The sequence below is a fragment of the Dasypus novemcinctus genome, chromosome 23 (genome assembly GCF_030445035.2).
Source record: "Dasypus novemcinctus isolate mDasNov1 chromosome 23, mDasNov1.1.hap2, whole genome shotgun sequence".
Lineage (NCBI taxonomy): Eukaryota > Metazoa > Chordata > Mammalia > Cingulata > Dasypodidae > Dasypus > Dasypus novemcinctus.
Genome location: NC_080695.1, coordinates 23,832,996 through 23,848,422, shown reverse-complemented (window position 1 = coordinate 23,848,422; position 15,427 = coordinate 23,832,996). Strand labels below are relative to the sequence as shown.

At 41.6% G+C, this 15,427-nt stretch overlaps 1 protein-coding gene across 3 annotated transcripts in view; it reads left to right on the top strand.

Annotated features, from left to right (window-relative positions):
• CALN1 (calneuron 1) overlaps positions 1–15,427 on the top strand; it is a 556,564-nt gene that overhangs the window by 163,336 nt on the left and 377,801 nt on the right. For all 3 annotated transcript variants that reach the window (XM_071211181.1, XM_058285972.1, XM_071211182.1), the window contains one exon: positions 13,983–14,107. In XM_071211181.1, coding sequence (XP_071067282.1) covers positions 13,983–14,107 — 125 coding nt within the window. The remainder of the gene's footprint in view (positions 1–13,982; positions 14,108–15,427) is intronic.

The window sequence follows — 15,427 nt, the reverse complement described above, 5'->3', positions numbered from 1 at the left end:
TGAGAGTCACACTTTTTTTGAAATTTTTTTTTAATTTTTAAAGAAGGTTTAGATTACATAAATGCTACATAAAAAATATAAGTGATTCCCATTTGCCCCAACTCCTCCCCCTCCCACACTTTTCCACATTAACAATATCTTTCATTTTGCCATACACTTGTTACAATTGAGAAACACATATTGAAGCATTGTTACTAACCATGAAATATAGTTTACATTATAGTTTACACTCTGATCTGCATGATCAGGTTTTATAGGTTTTGGCAAAATGTATAATGGCCTGTATTCACCATTACAATGCCATGCAGGACGATTCCGATGTCCCCCAAATACCTCCATATTACACCTATTCTTTCCTCTCTCTCCCCTCAGAACCTCTGGTGGCCACTGCCTTTATATCAATGATACAAGTTCTCCCATGGCTAGAATAATAACAAGTCTATAATAGAATAATAGTAAGCCTTTTTAGTCCATTATTCATTCCCCAATATTGAGGATTTGGGAATGGTGATGCCCACTCTGTTTCTAATCAATAGGGGGCTTAGATCCCATTGGACAGATGGTTAAGACTGTTTTGCCTGCAGTTGCAGATATTCTCTGTTCCTTGGGGTGGGCGTTGTCCATCATCATCACCTTGTTAGTTGTCCTGGGTGAGTCCAATGAACTGGAGAGAAGGTGTTGCAACTCAGCTGAGATTCAGGGCTCAACCAGCTCATGAATGGACCAAAGATTTAAGTCTCTGGGACATGTATTTATCAAGTATAGTGCTAATTATAGGTTCAAATAAAAGGGACAGAAGAGCCATGTGTAGGGAAACTACATATGAGTCTAACTCTGTTACACAGGAGAACATAAATTCCAAAGTAAAGTCTACTGATAGGGTGCCAAATTCCTGAGCCTGTCTGCCTTGCCAGTAGTGTCTAGATGTCTCCAGAGCCCTCAGGAGTCCTGCTGTTTGAGGCATTGTTTACTGTGGCAGTCAATGTGGTCCTGCTGAAATGTGTGTAAATATAACCTCTGGAATGACCTCCTGACTCACTTTTGAAATCTCTTAGCCATAAAAACTCATTTGTATTTAGTATTTCCCCCTTTTGGGCAAGGTCTTTTTCTAGATGCATTGCTAGTTGGCACTTGGTAATAATCCCTTGGTGCCAGGTGTACTAATCCTTGGGAGTCATGTCCCAGGCCAGGGGGATGGTAGTGCATTTATATGCTGAGTTTGGCTTAGAGAGAGATCACGTTTGAGCAAAAAGGAGGCTTACAGGAGGTAAATCTTAGGCAATATATAATACTAGGCTAAATTTCAATTTCAACAGAAAAGGTTCATAAGTGCAATTGTCAATAGCAAGGGCCTGGCATAATGGTCTGTCTTTCTTCGCTAGGCACTGCTCATGTACTCGGGGGATTCTTGCTGCTCTGTTAGAGAATGTAGCAGGACTCCCCAGGATGCAAATTCAATATTCTTTTGATTGTTGTGTGGGTGTCCATATACCAAGACAATGCCTCATGAGCACTTGAACTTATTCATATGCCTTAGAGGCAGACCCCAGGTGAACCCCTCTCCACACATCCCCCCATCACTGACACCCACACCAGTGACCTTCTTCTACCGTAGTTGTGACCCTTCTGTGATCCAAAACCTCTCCAAATATGAAGCCAAAAAAAAAAAAAACAAAATAAAATTAATAAGAAAATGAAATAATATTTAAAAATAACAAGTAAAATATACAAAAAAATAGGAAAATTTAAAAATTAAAGTAAAATAAAAATTTTCAAATATTTAAACTTTGATCTAAGATATATTTAAAGGAGTATTTAAAATTTCTCAATTTTAGCTCCTTAAATCTTGGCTTTTATTATTGTTTCTGCTTTTATTCAACTATGACAGACCTGCTCTTGAGTACTTTTACTGAGGTGTTTTGTTCCTGTATTTTCCTATGTGATAAGTTTTTGTAAATTTTTGTTAATTCTACAGATATCTGAAAAGTAATGTCTGGGAAGTACACACACACACATTATATATAAACACACAAACATATAGAGTCACATTAAATTGGCTTTAAGATCTATAGTATTTAAGTTTGTCATGCTTTTATTTTTTGTCCAGATAATTTGTCAGAGGCTTGGAGGTTGTCTTTAAAGTCTTCAACGGTGTTTCATTAATTTATCCTTGTATGTTAATGATTCTTTACTTTATATAAAACTATGATATAAGGCATATGAGTAAGGCATTCTTTACTTTATATAAAACTATGATATGATATAAGGTTTGCACCTGATAGCATTTTGGATTTTACCCCTTTTAAACCTAAAATGACCTTCTTTATATTTTGAATGTTTTTATTGAGTTCTGAAGTTAGTACTTTTTTTCTTTTATGTTTGTCTTAAAATCTTTGCCCACATTTTGTTTGCTCTCTTGTCGTTTTAATTTAAGTGTTCCTTTAAAAGGAATAATAGGTGGAGATTATGCTATTGTGGCTGCTTGTTGTTCTGAAGGAAGTTCATTCTCATGTTGTTCTTTTGTGAGGAATCTGCACTTTCTACCTGGTTGCTCAGAGGACTTTTCTTCATCTTTGAAATTCGCAGATGTCACCAGGATATCTAACTCTGTCAGTGTGGTCACTAAGCTAACATGGGTTCTTTTCCTACCGTAAACGGAAATGCCGGATAAATAAAATAAAAATTTAAATACATAGCTCTGTATGGCATTTTCCTGTTTGCTTATAGATTCATCTTCTGCCTACCCCCTGTTTTGCTCTGCATTGTGGGGGGATGATCCCTGCAATCTCCAGGTTCCCTTGCCATAGGCTTCTGTGATCCGGCCAAAAGATGGCACCTGCGGAATGAGAAAGTGGGGAAAAAGAGAGGGTAGAGTATTTTTTCCCATCTCTGTCTGCTCCTGACAATGTCTCCAGCAGTGGCTCTCTCTCTTCAGTGGTTTCTGCTCCAGATCTTGCCAGAGGAAAGCCCATTCTTCCATGGTCCCAGTTCCCATTGTGCAGCCCACTCCTGGTACTCACTCCTGGGCACCCCAAACTTGTGGTTCTGGAAATACAACCATCTTCCTAAGTCTCTTCACACTAGGGATGGAAAATAACTTTCTGCTGTTGCTAGGCTCTGCTAACCATTCCTGTTTGGCTTTTCAACCCTTCCAACAACTTAGTAGTCTAAATCCCTCCCCCCCCCCCCCCCCCGCCCCTTGTGGCTTTTTGCCTGCTGTCTGCTCTTTGTTTCCATTCGCTGTGAGTTCTTCTGTGTCAGTATTTTATTTATTTTCATTCCCCCTCCCCCTTGCGGCTTGCTTGCTGCCTGCTCCCTGTGCCAATTCACCGCGCACTTTTCTGTGTTTTTGCTTGTCTCCCTTTTTTGTTGCGTCACGTTGCTGAGTCAACTCTCCACGGTGCCTGTGATCTGGGCGGCACTCGGCGGTGCTTGTGGGCTGGTGGCTCTCTGCAGCGTGCGGGCGAGCCTGCCTTCATAAGGAGGCCTTGGGACACGAACCCAGGGCCTCCCATATGGTAGATGGGAGCCCAACTGATTGAGCCACATCCATTTCCCACTAGCTTCCCAGTAAAAATCCTTCTATTGCACTATCTGAAGTGGGCTCTGCTTTCTTGATTAGACTGGAACACACAGCGAATGGACACAGAGAGCAGACAACTGGGGGGGGGGGTGGAAAGGGAGAGAAATAAATAATCTTAAAAAAAAAGGTGGATTTATGAAAGGATCTGCTAGAAATGATTCTTTGAACTGCTAGAAATGGGAAACATAGCCACTTAAATGAAAAAGTCGGTAGGTAGATTGCACAACTAGTTAAATAACAATTGAAAAGAGAATTTGTGAATTTGAAAATAATTTTGAGGAAATTACCTAGAAGATACACAGAGAGATAAAAATATGAAAAAAATTAAAAGGAGTTTAAGAAACATGGAAGATACAATGATGTATTATTAGTCAAGGTCAGTTTAAGAAACTAACCACTCTGGACATTTTATGTAGGAAGAGATTTAATACAGGGAATTTGATGCTTACAAAATTGTTGAGGGGCTGAAGAAGTGGATTTCAGGTGGGACTCCAGAATTCTCTAGAATAATTTAGAATTGACCCACTAGGAGAGTGGCTACCAATGAGGCTGCTAAAGATAATATGCTGCTCCTGCAACCTTCTTTCAGCACCCCCAAAACTGGAGACTGGATCCTGAGGCTGTGATTCAGGTCCACAAATCATTGTTCCTGGACTGCTATCAGAAATTTTGCTGCTGAACTGTCTGGCCATGCTGCTGGATTCCTGGAGAGTGGATTCTGGAATGTCACTGCAGGAAAATATCATGTTCTATGACCTGTTTTTCCTGCAGAAACCACCAAAAGGGGGCAGGAAAATAGCCTTTTATTCCCAGTGATGTACTGGAGCCAGCTCAAAGTAGCATGTGAGAGATGATTATTAAATTTTCAGAAATTCTTTTTAATTTTTAAAAAAAAATTATTTCTCTCCCCTTCCCCCCCACCCCGCCCCCCCGTTGTCTGTTCTCTGTGTCCATTCTCTGCGTTTTTTTCTGTGTCCTCCTGTGTTCTTGTCAGTGGCACCCGAAATCAGTGTCTTTTTTTGTTGCATCATCTTGCTCTGTCAGCTCTCCGTGTGTGCGGTGCCATTCCTGGGCAGGCTGCACTTTTTTCATGCTGGGTGGCTCCCCTTATGCAGTGCCCTCTTTGCGCATGGGGCTCCCCTATGCAGGGGACACCCCTGCGTGGCACAGCACTCCTTGCATGCATCAGCACTGCCTGTGGGCCAGCCCAGCTCATCACATGGGTCAGGAAGCCCTGGGTTTGAACCTTGGACCTCCCATGTGGTAGGTGGATGCCCTATCCATTGGGCCAAATCCACTTCCCATCAGGGATTCTTTTCAACCAGTTATTAAAGATAGTCATTCTTAAAATTTAACTCTGTAAGCTTACAATTAAATACATTATATTAAAAAAAGAGCAATAAATACTAAAAACCTTATCACTTTCCAATTATTTTATATACTCTGCTATTGTCTCTATGATGTTTTTGAAATTAATTCAGTCTATTGCATCTATATGGTGGAAATATTGTGGAATGGCGAGCATATCTCTTTCTAATTCCATGTTTGGTGATATCATGTTGGTAGCTTGAAATCAACATTTGTGATAACATTTCCACCATGGGAATAGGCAAATGCTATAAATTGGGGCTTTTTTTGGAGACCGTGTTGATAAATATTTACCAGCACACCACTGCATTTATCTCATTTCAACATTTCAAATTCTGTACAAGTGCTCTTGAAGGATGAGACTAATTCACATCCAGAATCCTAGTAGCAAGGGAATTTGTGAAATATAGTTATTAGCTTTCCAACTTCTTCAATCAGGAGGAGTATGAGTATGCAGTTTGAATATAGAGGTCTGACACACATCTAAGAAAAGTTTACAAAAGAGAGACTAGAGGGATTGAGAGAGACCCTATAGCTGAAAATATAATGACTTAGATTGTTCAGGATGACTATTAATATGTGAACAACAGGTATCCTGATAGCAGATGTTGTGTCAGCCATGAATATGTTCAGAGTTTAAAGAAATAATTAATTTATAGTTATCTACTAAGTTGAGCTATAATTCAAATGAGGTTGAAATAAATATATATTTTTCAGATGAAGAATAAGATAGAAAGTTTGCCATGTACAGTCCCTTACTGAAAGAACTACTAATGGATTACTTCAGAAAGAAGGAAATTGCATTCAGAAGCAAAACGTGGCCTTCCAGAGGCAATGACAAGCAGATAAAATAGTAAACATGGGAAAGTCTAGATAAGCATTGAATATAAGAGACAGCAGTAATGACAACAATAATAATGATTAATATTGTGTGTTTAAAAATAACTCTGAAATAATGGACAAGAACAACATGAAAGAACTTAAGAAAATAAAATTCTAGCAGAAAATGATAAACAACCCAACAAATAAAGGTGAAAGGCCAATTTTATAGAAGAAGAAATGAGAATAGCCCAAAGCCATATAAAAAGATGTTAAATATAAAGTAATCAAGGAGATCCAAGCAAGAAAAATGAAATGGTTTGATAATACCAAGTGTTGGTAAGGCTAAGAGGGAAATAGACATTATTAGATTAATGATGGGCTTGTAAATTGTAAATTGCTTGTAAATTGCGAAAGCCACTGTGGTGGTTCTAAAAGAGGTACAAAAATTCTGTGATACTATTTATTTCAAAAGGTGTAACCTAATTGCCCTTTCCCTGAGTGAGTCACTTATAACAAATAGAATGTGGTGGAATTGACAGTGGGTGATTTTCAAGGCCAAAAGGCATAAAGTCTTGTGGCTTTCTCCTTCTTCCTCTGGAACCAATTACCAGCTGCCGATGCCATAAGAACATCCAAGCATCCCTACGGAGAGGACTACAAGGTCATGAGACATGTGAATGGCCCTATGGGTGTGCCGTCTTGGAAGTGGCTCCTTTTTCCCAAGTCATGCCTTCTGAAGATGGTAGCCCCAGTTGATATGTTGACTGCAATCTCATGAGAGACCCTGATCTGGAAGAACCCAGCTGAGCCATTCTTAAATTCCTGAACTACAAAAACTGAGATAATAAATATTGTTGTTTTAAGCCACCAAGTTTAGGGATAATTTGTTCCATAGCAAATCATAATGACCACAACCACTCTGGAGGGCAATTTGGCAAAACCTACCAAAGGTAAAGATTCACATATTCAACACCTCAGTAATTTTCAGCAAGGAATGTCAACTAAAGAAATTCCTGCCAAGAGGTACACATAAGGATATTCATTGCAGCAGATTTTATTTCTCTCAATCAGGTAACGGATTGCAATTTATTAATACAGTGGAAAACTATGGCACAGTTAAAAATGAATTAACAAGGTGTATGTGAATTGATTTGAATAAATCCCCCAAATCTGATGTAGAGTGTAATGCTCAAGTTGCAGTAAGATATGTATGGTATGATATTTATGTAAATTTAACGATATACAAAGTAATACTATAAATTCTATATAATTACATCCATATATATATATACACATCCGTATATATATATACATTTACATAAAAATTTTGAAGCATGGACTGGAAGGATATATTCCAGCTCCAGAATAGAGTTTCACTGTGGAGTGCGGGAGGTGAAAGAGTAGAAGAGGTGGGCAAGGGAAGTGGACTTGGTCCAATGGATAGGGCGTCTGCCTACCACATGGGAGGTCCACGGTTCAAATCCCGGGCCTCCTTGACTTGTGTGGAGCTGGCCCATGTGCATTGCTGATGTGTGCAAGGAGTGCCATGCCACGCAGGGGTGTCCCCTGCATAGGGGAGTCCCACGCACAAGGAGTGCGCCCCATAAGGGGAGCCGCCCAGAGCAAAAGAAAAGTGCAGCTTGCCCAGGAATGGCGCCGCACACACGGAGAGCTGATACAACAAGATGACGCAACAAAAAACAGAAACACAGATTCCCAGTGCCACTGACAAGGATAGAAGCGGTCACAGAAGAACACACAGCAAATGGACACAGAGAGCAGACAACTGCCGGGGGGGCGGCGAGGATGGGAGAGAAATTAAAAACAAAAAGAGGTGGAAGGCTTCAGTGTAACATATTATTTCTTAAAAAAGCTAAAGCAAATATGGCAAAATATTAGCATGTGTTAAATATGGATGTTGGGTACACTGGTGTATTATGTTATTTGCTGAATTTCCTGTATGTTTGAAATGCTCTTTATTATCACTAATGCAGAGCTGCATTAATTTTTAAAAAATTTCTTCTTTGCTTGGCAAAGGCCTCCACTTTTTCCAAATCAGCTCGTCTCTGAGTCAATTGCTTTTTCTCTTTGTATTGGTATCACCTCATCTTACTCTTTCCTTTTGAAGCTTCATTATTATTTCACAGACACCCTGTTGTCTCCCTTTTTTAAGGATATAAAACAGAACCATTGTAAAATTGTCTTATTTCTTATATTGCTTATTTTATACAATATACTTTTGCTCAGCTTCTTGAAAGTGCTCCTGTCTGCAAATGATGCGAAACTTCTACACAGACTCCTGCTGCCCCCCACCTTCATGTTTTCTGCTTACTCATTCTTGTCTGATTTGACACCTGTCCAAACCCAATGTTTACCAATTGGAATACCCCTGCAGGATCTTCTCAAGGGAATACTAACTGCTTTATAAGAGCTTCGCCCAATGCCCAGAGTCTAGCAGGCATCCACCTAAGGCATCTTTGTTGCAGTAAAGAGGGGATCTTCTTGTCCCCAAAAAGTCACTCTTAAACTCTGAGGAGGAGACACACATTTCTGCAATATGTGAAAACCGGTAATCTTCACAGGTTATTGCTTCCAGAGGCTTCTCTTGCCGACGCCCAGGCCTGCAGTTAGTTTCACATCTTCCTGTGCAGTGCCCTCACCTCCTACCTTTCCATTTCTAGCCATCTTGCATTCTGCCGGTACAGTCCCCAAGTGGCTGTAGAAAGGCAGTTGCCTTTTTCCAGTGGTGGAAATGAAACGGTGGGGATTTGACCCTGGCTGCTTTCCAAAAGCATTTCCCAGGGTGATTGATTGCCTGATATTAAAGTTGACCATCCCTGAATCCCTGAAACAGAAGAGAAGTTGGGTAGATTAACAATCTCTTCCCTATAATTTTGTCTCTGATTTCACAATTGTGGGCATGCCACTGATTGTCATTCTAATCCTAACCGTGCTGATTGAGTGGAAGTTTCTCCCATACCCCGGAATTGCTGCTGTTGGAAATGTCATTTTGTGTGATTTCATTGGTATTTTTAGGGGAATTTGTTAAAGATCCCATCAGGGTTTGTTAGGCTCTTTAAGTTTTATAATGTCCATTTGTGTGTCTGGTAATTAAGAACAGGAATCTTTGGAAAGTCTGTGCTAGATCCTGTGGATATACTCCAGGCACTCTATAGAATAGAGTTCAAGCTTCAACTGAGACTTCCAAAGTTATTTGAAACAGTCTCATGGATACATTAAAATGCATTCCTCTAAATGTTTTTCCACTGCAGTACATTACCAGAAATCTTTAACTTAAAAGAAATTACGTTAGAGCAGGGCTTCTCAAACTATCTATGGTGATAGTTTGTTCTTTTGTTGTTATTGTTAAAGTTCCAGTCCTTTGCAGAATGATACTTTCGTAAAATACAAGAATGAATTACAAGAAAAATTAAAAAAGCAAAAAAATATAAAATTCAAGTGTACCCATCGTGTGCTTAGATGTTGAGGCTAAGCTAAAAATTGCTATAAATATTTTCAAATGCTTACTCTCTCAATTTTGAAACAAATCTCATTGTTGACCAGCAACAAACGACGTATGCACTAGCAGTGGTCTGTACTCACACTTCGAGTAGTACTGCTTCAGGTGCCCTGCAGAATTAGAATTTGGTGTATTTTTCAATAATAATAATAATAATAATAATGGTAATAATAATAATAACAGTACTGCCATACAACAACGTGTCTGGGTCTTTCGTACCCTAGAGTCAATGTGAGTCTCATGTCAATGTAAATGGGCCTATTGAGTTTATTTCTCTGCCAAGAAATGCTCCTTGATCCTGACAATGGGAAGCACCCCTTTAAGCTGTGGGAGATAGACCCCACCCCTTTCTGATGGCTTATCCTCCTACCTGACCCCTTTGCCTTGATGTGACTGTGGAACTAGCCTTCTTGGTGGCTAGGAAGTAGACTCTTCAGCTTTGGTGGCTTCCATTCGAAGTCCCCTCTACCTGATGTAGCCAGCCCCTGCGAGAAACCACTGGTGCTCGAATAACCCTCTCTCCCCGCCCTTCCCACCATGCTCCACTGCTCACCCACCTGCTCTGCTCTATAGAACATATGCCAGCTTCTCCCTGAAGCTTGCTCTCTGCCGGGGTCCTTAATGCCCTTTTTTGTAACCCAGACTGCTTCATCTTCAATCTAATACACCTGTGACTTCCTTTGGCCTCTGCGTCTTCCTTCATGTAACCCTTAGCAAATAACCAATGGCATTTATTGGGAATTTAGAATTTGCCTGGTGGTGTCTAGTGTTGTCCATACCTTATCATACTTAATATTAAAGTATGTATCCAAATTTTACAGAGTAGGATATTGAGGTACAGAGAGGTTAACTAAATTACCTACATGGTTATATAAGGGCAAAGCAAAGCTCCAAATCTAATGCTCTTTGACCAGAAAGTCCTGATTGCTTTACATAAATACAGAACATTTATTCACATGATAAACAGCCACTTGAACAAAACTGAGTAAAACTGCTGTTGAAATACTTCATTTTTTGGTTCATTGCTCTCCTTTTGAGAACCCATATGAAAACGCTGTTTTATCTGAGATTCACATTTGTCTTTGTAGTTGAACTTGCATGTTTCCCTTTCTTAGCCAAAGAGAGAATCTTAAAGCTAGGGTTTCCCCAAGTGGCTTGGAGTAAAATTTAGTCCTTAATTGCAGCAGCTGTTTTTAACTTTACTTGGGATAATGTTCCTCCCTTTCTTGAACAAGACTTTCTTTATCTACATGGATGGTTCAATTGCACATGTTTTCTTTCTCGTTAGACTGTGAGCTTTTTGGATGCAAAGGCTGAATGAATTAAATGTGTACCTAACTTTGTAAGCTGCCTTTTTGGATGCTAATTATATTGGTATATCAAGTGGGATTCAGTTATAACCAGTTTTTCCTGCAAAGTACTCAACATTGGATCTTCGGCGGAACTGGGGAGTGGGTAGCATCTGCGTTGTTTCCTGTGGATTGGACATGTTCACTAGGGCTGTGAAAATTTGCATGGTGGATCCAATACTTCAGACAACCAAGTAAAGGTGATTATGGGAAGATATTTACAAAAATGCTGAGAAACTAAAGAGATGAGTTCATTTCCTGGGTGAAATGGGAAGGACTGCTGGGATGCTTTTAGCTCCAGAACTGACCTTAGTGGGTCTCTCTCCTGATAGCTAACTTACACAAGATCACTGCAGGCATCTCTTCATATATATGGAGACTTAAACAATGCTTAAAATAAGAGCCTGAGAGGCTGACTTGGGTACTGGGATAAGACCTGAGGCGGAAGCTGAAACCATGTAGGAAGCTTTAGCCAGAGTTGACTTCTCATTCGCTGGACCATGTCAATCAGTCCATGCTCTAATGCCCATGGAAAATTGCCCCAAGAAATCAGGAATGGACTTAAGGAAAGGAGAGAGTGATCCTGATTAAAATGCCTGATTTTCACTTTGGCGCCTATTTGGTCTGAAGAGTAGGAGAGGAGATGGCAATTGAAGTGTTCTTTCAGGGAAAGATTCTTGCATTCTATTTATGTGTAAAGATAGATTTGGCCAGGAGGGAAAAGACTGACTTATAATTAGCTGAAGATGTCCCCCTGAACATGGTAAATGCATCATACTGTGCAATTAGCATTGTGCTGTTTGTGATGCACCTGTGAACGTACATTTTGTTAGCTGTGGAAAGAGTTAAGGGTGATTGGGCGACTGACAGTTGGCTCTTGACTTGGCCATGTGTCTATTTACTTTTTGGGGCTTAGAGTATTTGTGGGAGTTGTCCCAGGTGTTATGCTGAATGAAAGGCCTCTGGTAGAAATGGAGACACCGGGCAGTGTGGCCTATTTTTTAGGAAGATAGTGAATTAGTTTTTAGACATCTTGAGTTTGGAATGAGAGTTTGACATTTGGGTGGAAATGTCTGGGGTTTAGCTAAGGCTGTTGTAGTCGAAATAGTACTCAAGGGTCTCAAGTTCTAGAACTGGTTCTTTCACTAACTAGCTTTGTGGTCTTGGCCAACCTCCTTAGATTTTTGTTTTGTTTTTTCAAATTTTTATTGTGGTAACCTAGCTGAAACACAAAGTATGTGTGTAGTCCAGTGGTAATCGATTACATTCCCAATACTGTGCCACCATTACCACCACCCAATACCAGAACTTTTTCATCACTGGGAACAGAAACTGTACCCATAAGCATTTACAACTCATTTCTATTCCCCCAACCCCTAATAACCTCCAATCTATTTTCTGTCTTTATGAATTTACTTATTCTAGATATTTCATATGTTAAGTCATATAATATTTGTCCTTTTGTCGGGCTTCTTGCACTCAGCTTAATGTGGTCAAGGTTCATCCATGTTGTCTCATGTATTAGTAGTTCATTCCTTTTTATGGCTGAATAATATTCCAGTGTATAGGTAAATACCACATTGTGTTTATCCATTCATCGCTTGCTGGATGCATGGCTTGTTTCGACCTTTTGGCTATTGAGATCAGTGCTGCAAAGGACATTGGTGCACAAATATCTATTGGATTCCCTGCTTTCAATTCTTTTGAAGTCCCTTAAGTTTTAGGACTCTTCATTGGTTGACCTCTAGGTCAGAGCTCTCAACCAGAAAGGGGGCCTGCTGGTGTGTTCTTAGGAGAGAGAGGAGGTGGCATCCTGCTGGGTCTGTCCCTCAGGGGTGTTGATGGGAGCTCTCTTCTGTGGAGCCTGCAAGGAAAGGTGGCTTTCATTTGGGTCTTTCTGAGGAGTGTGGTCTGAGGTTTGGGTGCCCTAAACTAGTCATCCTCAGCCACTGACATTCTGTTGACCGCCATTTCCTGTAAATTTACGCCTTGCCACTCAGGAGGACCTCAGGGGAATTGGTTGGGCCATACTGTTTACCATATCAGTTTACCATACAGTTACCATCTAGACTCAAACTTCAGTGTTTACAGGGACTGTACAAGTGATTCCCATGGAGATGACAGATGTGTTGGGGGAGAGCTCAGGAGTCACTTCTCTCCCACAGAATCCCAAGCAGGGAGGTCATCAGCCTCTGTTTGAATGCTTCTAATGGCGGAGAAATTACTCCTTATGGAGCTGCCCAGTTAGAAAGATGCCCTTTACCTGCTAGAAACCCCCTGTAATTCCTGCCTATTGGCCCTAATTCTGCTCAGAGGTTTGTCGGTCCTTTTAGCCCCCTTTTCCAGAGGAGGGAACACAGCTAGGGTTCAGCGACTTGCTCAATATAACAGAAAGTACTATGGGGAGAATTGGGACAGGATCTGGCTCTTTCTGCTGTGGAGAAGGCCCCCTTTCCAACTGCCTTTCCTCTGTCCCCTCTTCGTTTGCTCTTTCATTCTCTTTTCCACCTCTCTTCCCTCTCCTCTCTTTATCTTAGCCTGGAGCCTCTGGCCTGCCTTTGGCACTGTGGAAACGTCCAAGCTCTGGTCTAAGGAGCTTTTCTTGGAGGGTTTGTTAATTTTATTGAAATGGATGCTTTGGTTGCCTGTAAGAGTGCTGGAAGCTGCTCTGGCCTGAGGATGCCTTGAGGCATCATGCATTTTTATAGCTGGGCAGGAGCGACTGACTCATAGAACCTGGGTGTCTCAGAGTGAGTGCTTGTGGGTCAGAGATGGGCACACAAGCCACTCACCCACACGGCTTTGCAGTCAGGCTCGGGTGAAAGGGTGCTTCTCAGAGATGCAGAGTGCTGAATGTTATTTACTTAGAGTCTGGGCGTTTCCAGCCTGCTTTGGATGCCATGTGAAAGGAGTACCTGCTTTACCTGGGAAAAACTAAACACTCAGCTCTCGGTGTGCTTGCAGCCAAGATGCCCAGTTCCGGGCCAGCCCGCCATTTCTAGGATGCGCAGTCCCTCCTTATAAGGACTGAGAAATGATTTCTGTCTGGTCCAGCAGAGAGTATTCTTGTTTGTACAAAGAGACAGTTTGATGATGAGTTGATGTGCCAAGGTTACAAGGACAATATGGTTTAAATTCATAATTAATGGGGAAAGAAGGAAGGATGATGTGAAGTGAAGGACTGGCTAAAACTTGAGTTCATTTGGGAACTGTTCAGGTCACTGGGACCCTGGAAATTTTCTGACTTTCCCTGTAGAATTGTGATTTTAGACATAACCCTGGCCACCTGGAAATGATGATGTCGTTCTCTCCCCTCTCTTCCCCATTCTCTTGTGAGCAGGGAGAAGATGCCGTTCCACCATGTGACCGCTGGCTTGTTGTACAAGGGGAATTACCTCAACCGATCTCTCTCGGCTGGCAGTGACAGCGAGCAGCTTGCTAACATCTCTGTGGAGGAGCTTGATGGTAAGGAGCCTGCCCTATTTGGGAATTCAGCCCTCCAAGAGCAGCATCTGTGGCTATTGTGCATCTAAGGTGAAACACTGGGCTCTGGCCAGCCACTGGCAGTTGTGGCCAAGTCTATCCAAGGGGACGATGCGAAAGAGTTCAGAGATAAAATGTTGCTTAAATGATTTCTTTGTGTGGGATAGATCTTGTAGCCTGAAATCGATGGTAAATGCTTTGGTTTCCTTGGATACTAACTGGGAAGATAGTCTTCACTCTCTCACAAGGTATTTTCCACGTTATGGGGACTTTGTTACCAGTGGCGCTGTCTTGCTTCCATATTGTCTTTTACAATGGAGCTCAGCTGCAGGGGAGGTTGAGGCCTTGCTGTCTCTTGACTTGTGGCCATGGGCTTCGAATCCTGCCCAGATCAGAATCGACTGGAAGCCATGTCCAGTGGGGAGTGGACAGCAATTATTTTAATTGCTTCTGTTCTGTTGTAACACAGCACAGCCCTCGGTGTTCCTGGCAGGGGCCAGAGATGGGAATAAACCTGGAAGCACAATGGCTAAATTCATCCTAAGGAGCATAGGACAGGGCCCTGCATTGCATTCTGGGTTAACCAACCCCCTAATTAAATAGTGGAAAAATAAAAAGAGGAAGGATTGTTTCTCTAGAATAGAGAGTTCGGTTGATTTGACCAGCTGTTTTGCCTAGGTCAGCTAGATTTGCTAAAGGCAAACCAGACTCAGCCTTCCTTAGCAATATCGAATGTTGTGCTCCTTTCTAAAGCAGAGAAGTCAAAATTACCCCAGATGGCCCACATAGTTGCTATTAAGTGTCATGGTCAAACCAGTGTGCTTTGTATATGCATTGTCATAAGCCATCTGCTCTGGGCCAGCAGAGCAAACTTGGTCTGCAGGCCCATCCATTTTTATTACGAGGAGGTGAGGGGAAGCCAAGAGGCCGGAGCCCTTGGATAGTGTTCCCTTCTCCTGTCCAGTTTGTTTGCTTGTTGAAATGAATGTGCACATGGAGCTGTGGCCTGTTAAACCCGGGCTCTGCTAGGATAGCTGTTCTGAACTTCAGCCAGGATGCCTAACTTTTCAAGAGGCTCACAAACCACATTTCAGCCCTTCTCACTTCAGAGGTGGGTAAGAGTGCCCTACACATTCTAGGGCAAGCGGCCGAACACACAAGGTTATTTTTGAAACAATGCACAGGGCAGCTCAAGCAGGGCCGGAGCTCACCTTTTCAGTAGGTAAGAAAATCAGAGAGCAGTTCCACCTGCCCTCCCAGCCCAGCATTGGAAACCTGGGGACACTGAATGGAGTGAAGCCT